This window comes from Saccostrea cucullata, unplaced genomic scaffold (assembly GCF_032062105.1).
Source record: "Saccostrea cucullata isolate Sc308-1 unplaced genomic scaffold, CSIRO_AGI_Scuc_v1 ctg16579, whole genome shotgun sequence".
NCBI lineage: Eukaryota > Metazoa > Mollusca > Bivalvia > Ostreida > Ostreidae > Saccostrea > Saccostrea cuccullata.
In genome coordinates this window covers 617-12,819 of record NW_026941215.1, presented here as the reverse complement: position 1 = coordinate 12,819, position 12,203 = coordinate 617, and the positions used below count along the sequence as shown (strand labels likewise).

The 12,203-nt window shown below is 30.3% G+C and overlaps 1 protein-coding gene across 1 annotated transcript; it reads right to left on the bottom strand.

Annotated features, from left to right (window-relative positions):
* Window positions 1-122: 122 nt before the first annotated feature.
* Window positions 123-11,040, bottom strand: LOC134257440 (ryncolin-1-like). Its single transcript, XM_062740059.1, has 3 exons — window positions 10,756-11,040; window positions 9,772-9,939; window positions 123-780 (listed from the first exon to the last, which is right to left on the bottom strand). Exons 1-3 carry the CDS (start codon window positions 10,880-10,882, stop codon window positions 518-520), a joined length of 558 nt encoding a protein of 185 aa, XP_062596043.1. The 5' UTR covers window positions 10,883-11,040; the 3' UTR covers window positions 123-517.
* Window positions 11,041-12,203: the final 1,163 nt, after the last annotated feature.

Genomic DNA, 12,203 nt, shown 5'->3' with positions numbered 1-12,203 from the left:
TTTAGATACAGAAAAAATTAGCAAACACAATAATGTATACAGGGCTAATACAGAACGAAAAGAATTTGAGATAACAAAGAACAATGCATAGAACAAGAATGATCGAATCCATTTTTAATGCGTTTTCGGGGAAAATGCAATTACAAATGTTGAAGCCAACAATCAAAAAGAGACATGACCATTGGGAAGGTTTTAAAAAAAATTTAACATGCTGTTATAGACCACAGACTGTTGTTTCCCCGTAATTTATCATAAGTGAAGTCTAGTTGTTTTCTATTCTTTTTTCAGAAAATGGTTTACTTAGTACGTAACTATGACCTCTCAGCAGTACTTACTTGTGCAACGAAATGTCTGAAGCAAAACCTTTTAAATAATAATGTATAACACAGAAAAGAAATATGCCTCAACAGCAGAGGTAAATTGAACTTTTTAACATTCTGGAAGATTCACATCAATTAAGAATAAATCGCATGCATAGACAGTGCTTTTGAGGGAATCCTCGCTGACAAACTTTATATTATGACTTTTTTTCATTCCTGATCATCATTCTTGTATTGGTAATGTTAGATCCATCAGATAAGAGTGGAAACCAAGGTTGAGGCCACTCAGCAGAGCCATACGGACCATTAAGGTACACATCATGGCAATAATTGTTCCACCATCCTCCCTGGTGTTTAGCAGCACAACTCAACGTGTTGGCTTGGTCGTTATCCCTGTCATAAGTACTAAATCTTGCCCCATTGATCATGTCTGTTGGTGGAACATTCCTTATCCTGTCTTCTGGAAGTGAAATGATCAATACTATTGACATTGATAGCGACACTTCATATCAAAAGAAGTTTCATTTCAAACGAAAATATTTGTTTGGAGTAGAACAGTATAAGACATAACGAGTAATAAATGGGGATATTTTAATATTACTTAGTAGGGATGGCAATCGAATACAGAATTGCTAGTCGGCTAGCCGTAAGATGGTTAACCGTATCAAAATACATAACTTTTTTTATAAGAAGCTCTTATAATGCATACAAGAAGATTGATAATGTTTATTAGTTAAATCATTTTATATTCTTGATTCTTAGGCTTGCTTAATAATTATTTCAATACACTCAGGAAAAAGTAAGAAAACCACGATTCATGTCTGAGAAATCATTATCACTGATAAAGCAAATTACACATACATTTATTCTGTGTTTTCACCATAAAAAATAGGTGAAGCACGTCACTCTATTTACAAAGTGTGCTTATAATTGGTAATTTTTTCGATAGATAACTTTAAAAAAAACCAATCATATTAATGAGCAGTTTTCAATGTTGATGTATTTATCATGATGGAAAAACAGGGTAGTGAGGGTAACGACATGGTGGTTTGATAGTAAATAACACTTCAAACACAAAATAATTAATTACCGTACAATTTCAATCCGGAGAACCATAATTCCACTAATTTTAAGTCAGCTTGGATATGTGAAAACGTAGAAAAATGTAAGACAAACCTATCACAGGATTTTTTTTACATTTGAACCTCCTACAGATAGCGAAACTTGGAGGTTACAAATTGTAATCTGGATTTTTTTTTTTCAATTTTCAACGACGGAAGTTCGGAAATGAAAACGATGTCGTCATACAGCCTTTAATGTCTTTTATTCAATTCCTAACTACATAATTTAACAGTAATGGCCTATTTAGAACGAATAATAATATTCTCTGAATAATTGTTGTTTATTAAAATCAAAAATGTTAGGTGAAGTTAATATATGGAATACTCTAGTATTGTTTTTTTTCTACTACAGTATAATTTGTCCAATCCGGCTACCGCCGGTTCCATAAAATTTGGCCGGATTAGACAGAATCCGGAGTGCAGGAAAAATGCAGGAAAATATAAATTTCGAAAATTTTCGTTGTTTATTTACAAGTACATCATATACATATTATAAATAAAATTAAATGATGAAATCAATTACTAATTTAGGAGTGTAGAAATTATAAGATATTCTCACATGACTTACTGTATTTTCTTATTTGTTCACGAAGTTTGAAAGTCGGATGAAATGTTACCTCAATCAAAATATACAGGCATGCATAATGTAGGCCTACTATGTATCAAGCGGACCGGGTTTCGCTTGTCAAAGACCTCATTCAATGTATTAACAGTAATGCACAATTATTTACGATGTGCTAATTATTAGATTGAACTTTTAATTTTATGTAAAAAATTACGCCTTCCTCAACAGTGTTATGGCGCCATTTACAAATGCGTTCGATTTTCGATCCCGATTTATATTTTGATTTGTAAATCGCGTACATATATTTTTGTGTTTATGTTATAATGTGGTAAAAGGAGTTAAAACAAAGTTAATTTTTTTTAATTGTAATTTAATCATATAATATATTTTTCAAGTGGACTGTGTCACCGCCGCATTTCACTGATTTCGTCTCATGGCACTAATAATCATGCTAATGTAAACACAGATTATCACATTCCCCACGAAAGGTGTTAATTGCTTTAAAGTAACTCAGGTGTGGCCGGATTAGAGGGAATAATTACCGTTAATTATGATCAGTTGGGACCTGTGTCGCCTTTCGGAATACAGAATAGACAGTATCCGGACTACACAGAATTTTTTAAAATGAATTTGTTAAAGAAGTGCATGGGACTAAAATTTACGGACGGAATGGACAAAAGTCCGGAGTACTCAGAGTCCGGATTAGATAAATTTTACTGTACTTTTTTTCTTGTACACACTACTCTACGTTGCATTTGAAACATGTAGATTTTTCTACCAATATATACCCATGCACATTTATCTAAAAAAGATCAAAATTGCATTGTAGCAACCTCTAATGATAAAACGCCGCTTAATGATACAAACAGCATTAAGCGTTGCAATTGCAACGCTTAATGCCATAAATTATTGCATTAACAGCTGACATTATCAACCGCTAATGCTAAATCGCCGCTTAATGACAGAATTATATCATTAAGCGTCACAAATGCAGTGCAACACCGACGCTTAATGAAACAAGCAAATATCGACATATTCGACGCTTAATGATACACACTTGTGTATCATTAAGCGTTGCAGTTGCCACCCTTAATGATATAAAATTTAGAAATCGCTTGTAATATCTCATAGAAACACACATCCACCTTTCCTGAACAATAAGATATCACTTGTCAAAATATTTATACATGCCCTTGTGCTATAAAAATGGTAATTATTGAAGCTTTACTGTGTTTTCTATCTAGTCAAGGGAACGTCTTTAAGCCCCGGATGTTTAAGAGACAGACAGTCAGATAGCTGGAAGATAGAGATACAAACAAAGGGATGAATAAAATGATAGTCAAATCTTTTTAAAAGAACCATTTTTTTTTTACTGAAAATACAGAAGGAAACAAGCAATTAAATTCCCTTGAATTTGATACAATGATTTAATACTCAACCTAAAATATAAAGAATATATTCAAATATTCCAAACTTTGTATTTTAGATTTGATACAGCTTAACATATGTCACTGTTAACGTTTCAGATATACGTATCGAGAAATAAATTTATAATTTTCACTATAATTGTTTTTAATCTGCTTCGTTTCTCCAAATTTCGGAAAAGAGGGACATCAATATTGACAATTTATATTTAGGTATATAAAACACAAAGAATACAAATGAATGCAATACATTGAATAATATATTATTTTGAGAAAAAGGTTCATTTATCCTTTATTTGTTATCACTTTTACTTGAATACATTACTGTGGCATGATTATTTTAGAATCAATTTTGAAAACTAGTACATTTATGTAATTATCAAATTATAAAAAAACATGTCGAATGAAGTTGATGAAGCTGATGTTATTAAATTCTAAATGACGCATACTTAATTGTAGTATATTTGCCCGTCTGTCTGTAAACAATTTTTCAAAATGCTACTTCTCCTGCAGTTTTGGTCTGATTTGAATATAACTTGGCACACAAGTAGACTACACTAAGATACTTAATTTCTGTATTAATGAATAGTTCTTTTTTCGGTACGAGAGAGACCCTCTATATTTATGCATGTATTAGTATTCATTTCTTGTACATTATTCTTTTAGAGAAATGGTCCTGTTCCTAAAAAAATTTTGGAACCTTTTTCCGAATCTTAACCTTGAAATATAATGAAATATTAAGAATAGGAATCAAAACATAATTACATCAAAGTTTCAAAGTCTTTACTATTGTTAATTAAAGTCCAATATAATTTACTGTAGTATTTTTTTAAGGATATGTTCTTTTTTTTCGCCAGCCGTGAAAAAATACCCTCTTCACTTCAGTTTGTCGCCCATTGTAGCATCACCGACTATCTCATCAAAATAATTTTTAAAAAAAGCCGATGAAACTACGCTGCAGTTAAATGGAAGTTTTCAATTTAAGGAGAAGTAATGAGACAAAGTATGTTTGTAAGCGTCGGGATGGGATGTGGAGGGGGTTATTTACATTAATAAATATTTTATATTGGTTACGGTAGGATTCTCCTCACATTTCTTGTATATAAAAATTAATGAAATTTTCACAGAATCAAGAGGACAATATTACTAAGTGATGGTATCAGTGAGATTAAATTTGACGGCTTAATATTAGAGGCAAGATCAGGTCAAGGTCATTACCTTTTTTTCTGGACATTAAGGTCAGACGACACGTTCCTTAATAATGTTTTGTATCTCTTTGAATAAGATAAAAAAAAAATTCACATTTGGCAATCTCTTCTGATTTCTATATTGTTTTCAAAATGTTTCTAAATATATGTACACCAAAAAATGGTGAGATAGGCCATTCAGAAGATTGCCCATAAGGATTATATAAGAAATATGAATCTTTGGTATCTTTCCAAATGGCTGGTAAGGTACCTTTATTTTTTGCGAGGAATCTTGTTTTAGGTACCAATTCTTCAATGACAATATCTTCAGAAAAATTATATATTTTTGAGGAATCGTCTGACCGTAACATTCAAACAGAAGTTTTTGTCGAGATTGTAGCTCTACTGGTGTGTACTTATAACATAAGATGAGAAAAGAAGCCATTGCCATCAGACCAAAACTGTAGAAGGAGTAGCGTTTTAAAGGAATTTCATAGACATTTCTATTTTTATTAATAATGACAACCTTGCTCATTAAAATCAAAAACCGATGCACTATTTTATGTATCTTAGTGTAGTCTACTTGTGTGCCAAGTTATATTGAAATCAGACAAAAATTTTAGGACAAGTAGTGTTTTAAAGGAATTTCACAGAAAATTCTATTTTTAGTAACCATGGCAACACTGTTAATCGAAATAAAAAACCGATAAAATATCCTATGTATCTTAGTGTAGTCTACTTGTATGCCAAGTTATATTGAAATCAGTCCAAAACTGTAAAAGGAGTAGCGTTTCAACGGAATTTTACTTAAAATTCTATTTTTAGTCACCATGGCAACATGGTTCATTGAAATAAAAACCGATGTATTGTTTAATGTATCTAAGTGTAGTCTACTTGTGTGCCAACTTATATTGAAATCAGATCAAAACTGTAGGAGGAGTAGCATTTAAAAGAATTTTCACTTAAAATTCTATTTTTAGTAACCATGGCAACACCGTGCATCGAAATCAAAAACCAATGCGCTCTTTTATGTATCTATGTGTAGTCTACTTGTGTGCCAAGTTATATTAAAATCAGATCAAAACTGTAGGAGGAGTAGTGTTTTAAAAAAATGTTTACAGACAGACGGACAGCTAGACAGCTAGACGGACAGACGACAAACGCATTACAATCGCATAAGCCTTTCTGGTCTCTGATAAGTAGAGCTAAAAATTACTGTTTCCAATAATGCAATCCCTACTTGTAATTCAAAAGATTATTTTTTTTTATTTTTGCTTAAAAAGATACTACCGTATAGGGCCTATAAGATTATATTACCAAATTGACATGGATAATTAAAATGGATATTTACTAATCCGAATTTCCTCTATTTTTCTTAAATTTTTAGGATTTATTAGCTTTTTTTTTTATATGTTTCCTATATTCAAATTTTTCAAATTTTCACATATAGTAAAGTTGGTACATAAAGGTACAAAATGATACAAAAACAAATAGTTTTGATCGTTTACTAAGAGAGAAATAACACTTTTTACGGATTTTTGGCTCAAATCTGTACTTGGATTTGAAGCATTTAAAAGCAATCATAGTTCTAGTATGTGTGAAAAATCTTATTTATTTGATATGTTTTGAACTTCAGTCCCTTATTATCAATTTTACTTACATTTGAAAATTTCGTCTAGTCTTTGATTGCCTAAAAAATATACCTAAATTCAATGTTCTATAATAATTGTTAGAGGCAGAAAAGAAATTTTTTTCATACGCCATCATTCCGCCAAAAATATAGTCCTTGCTAGTTTTCAAATGCAGTTTACCATTTCTATTTCAAGTTGTATAATTGTGATGAGGAAAGAAAAATAGGGTCTTTAAAACCTCCTACATCTAAATATATGACCTATCAACAAATTTACTTTGAATATTCCATCTAGTCAGAAACCAGAGAAGAATCCTACTTAAGTTAAATATTTCTTTAATGTATTTGTGAAGATTAGGGATTTTTTTATTCTCCATTTTTGGAGGCCATCCCCTTTACTTGGAAAAATTTTCCCACTTGCTTTATATGCAACCTACATTTCTTTTTATCATCTAAATTACATGTGCTCCCAGGGTCTTAAAGTAACTATTTCTAATCAATGTATTGTATTTTATAACGATAAAAATGAAAAATAAATAAATGTCATTGCAATAAGAACTCTAACTCGTGCTTATTTTTGCCAACTAGACAGCACACAGAAAGACTTCTGTGTTTCTTTCTTTCCTTAAATTTGTGATACTTTTTATGCATAGAATCAGTTGAGCTAGTGACCAAGTGGATCCGATTTAACATCTAATTATGTAGCGCCAAGAATGCCTTGCCTTAAATATCAAAAGTCCAAGCATATCAAAGCATTGTACTTTATGTTTGGAATAATTAGAAACAATAATTTTTTAAATTATTCAAAAGTGGTTAATTTTATTCCTGACTAGAAAGATTTCAGTCTGTCTCCACTGCAATTGTCAGTAAATGCTGATCTATTTCGGTATACCTATACCATTTATACTCGCCTGTTAGTTGGTTCTGCTTATAAGTCTGAAATTTAGACAGTTTTTTTTTCACTCACGGCTGACGTTAAATAGCGGACATGTCCCTAACAAAAAAACTATAGAAAACAATATAGTTTACTATAGTTTAAAATTATTAACAAGAGAAGCAAAATAAAAACTTTGGAACTTTGATTTGCTATAGTTAAAACTTTGTAACGTCGCAAACCACGGTCAAAATTTACGATCCTCTCCCATTCTGGCCGTAGTTGCCTTAAAGATATGGAGATAACGAAAAGTATTCAATCTCAAAGTCCATAAAACAATACAAAATTAGAGGAGAGCAAACATCAGAGTTGGGATCAGGTGCCATGGAGGCGTGAGCATCCCCTGCCGACCGGTCACACCCGCCGTGCTCTTTGTCATGATTAGGAAATAACGGGAAAATCGGTTGTCAATTCAGTGTATAAATAATGGACTAACAATTGGTAAGAAAAACGTCAGTCAGCATTTGACTCAATGTTAAATTGTATTTGCTGACAAGGTCATTGTATCGACCAAAGAACTTACAAAATGATGACTTTAAACGAGACTGTTGGTATTCTTGTTTCATCAACTTGCTTGTCAATAATTTACCTCGTTTTAGAAATTGTTCATAAGTAGAGCATGCTCATGCATATCGAATCAACTGAGATATATATACTCCGTATGCAGGTGATGAAGGTATATTGCTGCATAAGTAAGGAAAGTTGACAATAGAAAAGTTAAAGTCATCAGAATATTTTGTAGCTCATTAAAGTATAAACCAATGCAAGTAAAGCATAGTCGGACCTTTCATGTGACCTTTCAATACCCATTCGCTGTGAACGAAATACTTCTGATGAATACTAGTATTAATAGAGAGGGCCTCTCTTTTACCGAAAAAAGAACTATTCCTTTAAATCCATTTCATTTTAATATTAGTCAGATGTAAACTTAGTCTTATATATCGAAAGAAAAAAAATATACTACAAATGAAATATGCGTCATTTAGAATTTAAAAAAAACCCAGCCTATTCAACCTCAGTCAATATGTATATTGTAATTTGATATATGCTAGAATTTAAATTTGATTACAAAATAATCATGCAACAGTGATGTATTCAAGTAACACTGCTCACAATTAAAGCACAAATTATGAACCCTTTTCTCAACACAATATATATTATTCTATGTATTACATGTACTTGTATTCTTTTCTATATATCCTTAAACATAAGTTTTCAATATTGATGTCTCACTTTCTCGGAATTTGGAGAATGTAAGCAGATTAAAAATACAATTGTAAAAAACTCGATACGTATATCTGAAACGTTGACAGTGATATGTGTTAAGCTGTTTCAAATCTAAAATACAAAGTTTCGATAAAAATATTCAAATATAATAACATATTTCAGGTTGAGTATTAAAATAATTGTATCAAATTTCCCTCTGTATTTTTAGGTTAAAAAATGGTTCTTTTAAAGGATTTGAATATCATTTTATATATTCCTTTGTTTGTATCTCTTTCTTCCAGCTATCTGACTGTCTGTCTCTTAAACATCCGGGGCTTAAAGACGTTCCCTTGATTAGATAGAAAACACAGTAAAACTTCAATAATTACCATTTTTATAGCACAAGGGCATGCATAAATATTTTGACAAGTGATATCTCATTGTTAAGGAAAGGTGGATGTGTGTTTCTCTTAGATATTAATTTTATATCACTAAGGGTGGCAACTGCAACGCTTAATGATACACAAGTGTGTATCATTAAGCGTCGAATATGTAGATATTTGCATGTTTCATTAAGCGTCGATGTTGCACTGCATTTGTGACGCTTAATGATATAATTCTGTCATTAAGCGGCGATTTAGCATTAGCGGTTGATAATGTCAGCTATTAATGCAATGATTTATGGCATTTAGAGTTGCAATTGCAACGCTTAATGCTATTTGTATCATTAAGCGGCGTTTTATCATTAGAGGTTGCTACATTGCATACCGTTGATAATACATTCTTCAACGACAACATAGAGTAGTGTCTTATTCAGCATTTTGTGACTTCACCTAACATTTTATGATAAAATGGTGGCGTATTCTGAACGTTCAGAGTACTGATTTTAAAAAACATGTATTTCTTGTAATTCTCATCTTAGTCTTAATAACATTTATGATTACTTTGATGCACTCTAACAGAATTTATGCCTAAAAATAAATGAAAAGGTAATTTAAACGTTTAAGAAATTTAAGAATGTAAACATTCATATGAGTGGGAAAATGCCTCACTTTATAAACAACAGGAAAAAGACATTTTTTCTGAGTTGAAGTGGGTTTTTTTTAATTGACAATAAATCATTTTGAAACTTTTTGTTTGTATAAATTCCAACTCTTTTGTGAAATAAACCTAAAATTATTTTAGTTTACATGGAGTCCAGCAGTATAAATCATTTCAGCTTTGGATTATGGCAATCGAATGGAAATGTGGCGGGTGACGAAATATGTTTTCTTATTCAAGTTACATAAACCAAAGTTGTTCGAAGAAAATGAAATTAACCATGCACATTGAAAATTGTCATCTAAATGTGGTTGTATTTCAGATGAAGAAATATATTACAAACCCAAAGTTCCATTTGCTTTTCCACTAATATTCAGTCTATAATCAGTCTTTTCATCGGTGATAAAGAAAAATTCATATTTTATATATAGGACTGTTTCGTTGAAGAGAGTAATTTCCATGTACAGAGAACTACTTCTTTCTTTTGTTAATTGGTGTATGATGTCATTTCCTGTAAAATGAAATATTTTGGTCGAGAAGTTGTTAATTTCAAACAATGAATTTTATTATTTAATGAATAATATTGACGATGAAAAATAAGTGAAAATGTACGAATAACGTAATCAAATTTTCAAAGAAACTGTCTTTGACGATTCTTTGCATCCAACACGTCAAATTTAAAGTTTAAATGTGTGCTATATTTATCAATTGTAAAAAAAGGCATTTTTATTCATCTATAATAAGACCAAATAATTTTTTTATGCATCTTTAATTAGATCAAATCGTTCTGGGAAGGACTTCTCTGCCAACAAAGTTTGTGATGCATTTTACCCTAGTTTTCTATCTGTTTTTTTTACATTAGTTTTCTCGTATGTCTGACAATTTAAGATACTTCAATGAGTTAAAAACGAAGCGCGTAGAATAAAGGCACACTTTTACTGCGCTCAACCGATAAAACTAGATTTAAACAACTTTTTTTTTACTTTTTTCTCTGAGAGTCTTTTTGGGATAAAAAATCAGCCACTAAATGCATTAAATCTCCCCATGCCAGGTTTCTTTTTTTTTTTTTTTTTTTTTTTTTTTAATATTTGTTTTGTTTTGTTTTCTGCATCCGGATAGCTTATGTTAAATTACAACAATTCTAAGACACGAAATTTTCATTGAGATTGAAATCGTACAACGTTTAAAGATACTTAAATTGGCAAATGATAAGAGTAATATTGTCCGCGTTTTTGTACATACAAAATTGCATTTATATTCTTTGAACATAAATTGCTATTTTTGTTCATGGTAGCTGTCTGATTTATTATTGATTTAATTTTTTTACCAATCCAGTAGCTTGTAGAAACATCTCCAAAGCCCATCTTATATTCTTCCCAATTTCGTTCAAAGCTCACATCACCGGACTGTCTTCTTTGTATAACCTTCGTAGATATTTTATAATGTAAACACATTGATCTTCAAATTGAGAGATTATAAATGTAAAAGGTAAAAAAAATTAGATAACTATTGAAATTAATAAAACATCATCGATCTATTTGAATAATTCAAATTTCGTTGTAACACGTCATTTAATTAGATAAAAGATTTAGTCATAAAGATTTAGTTCATATTGTACATAACTAGCCTTCATCAAAATATATTACTCCGTTCGACCTTACGTATGTAGAATGCTCAATTTAAATCCATTATATAGAAAAATTGTGGCTTTGAATCTAATAGCTACTCAAGTTGTACTGGTATAACATGGGTTGGAATATATATATATATATATATATATATATATATATATATATATATATATATATATATATATATATATATATATATATATATATATATATATATATATATATATATATATATATATATATATATATATATATATATATATATATATATATATATATATATATATATATATATATATATATATATATATATATATATATATATATATATATATATATATATATATATATATATATATAAAGCACTAAAATACCAACAACACTGTATATCCTAAATGTCGGATCTATCAAGTAGATACAAGGTCACGGATGGAAATTTATATAAAGCACTAAAAATGACCAACGACACGAACAATAAAAATTGTCAAATTTTCGGGACGCCCTGTCCCTTCCTCAGGACAAAGAAAAAAAGTTAAAAAGTCATAAGAACAAAGGAAAAATAGAAACAAAAACAACTAGCACTACTACTAAGCTACTAAACACTAGATATTTACATACTTAATAAATTACATGTTGAATTCGAAATTTTTAAGAACAATAATAAAGAAATCCGGACCGCTATGAAATGCGTCCGGTATATCGGGTATACTCGGGTGAAGTGCGATTTACATAATTGAACGAATTAATTATGCTAATTAATTACGACAATCAGTAAATCGTACATTGTTTCATTCTCTCAAAATGGCGTAACTTTACTTAATAAAGAATAATCAAAGAAAAATAAGATGGCAGGGATATTTAAACATATGAATTATGATCCATTATAAATTTTGAAATATTTAAAGACTTAATACCGGGAAAAAATAATTAACAAAGGCGAAAGCAATACATAGCTATGTGGGTTGTTCGAGAGTTGGTGACGCAAATTGACTGTAGAGTTTACACTAAATTGAGAGAATAATCTTGTTTAGTATCGTCAGGAATTGGGTCTAGTTTACGTTCATTCTGGTGAAGTCATTTAGTTTGTTAATACCATTAGGGCGGAATGACTTCAATCTGTGCATCCAGAACTTTTCTTTGCTTT

Bases quoted from the DNA above. Each gene is read 5' to 3' on its own strand.
- LOC134257440 (XM_062740059.1), bottom strand. From the start codon at position 10,882: ATGTGTTTACATTATAAAATATCTACGAAGGTTATACAAAGAAGACAG. The intron at 9,940-10,755 runs GTAAAAAAATTA...TTCATTTTACAG, and splicing joins TTCTACAAGCTACTGGATTG to GAAATGACATCATACACCAA. The intron at 781-9,771 runs GTTTGTAATATA...TTTCACTTCCAG, and splicing joins AAAAGCAAATGGAACTTTGG to AAGACAGGATAAGGAATGTT.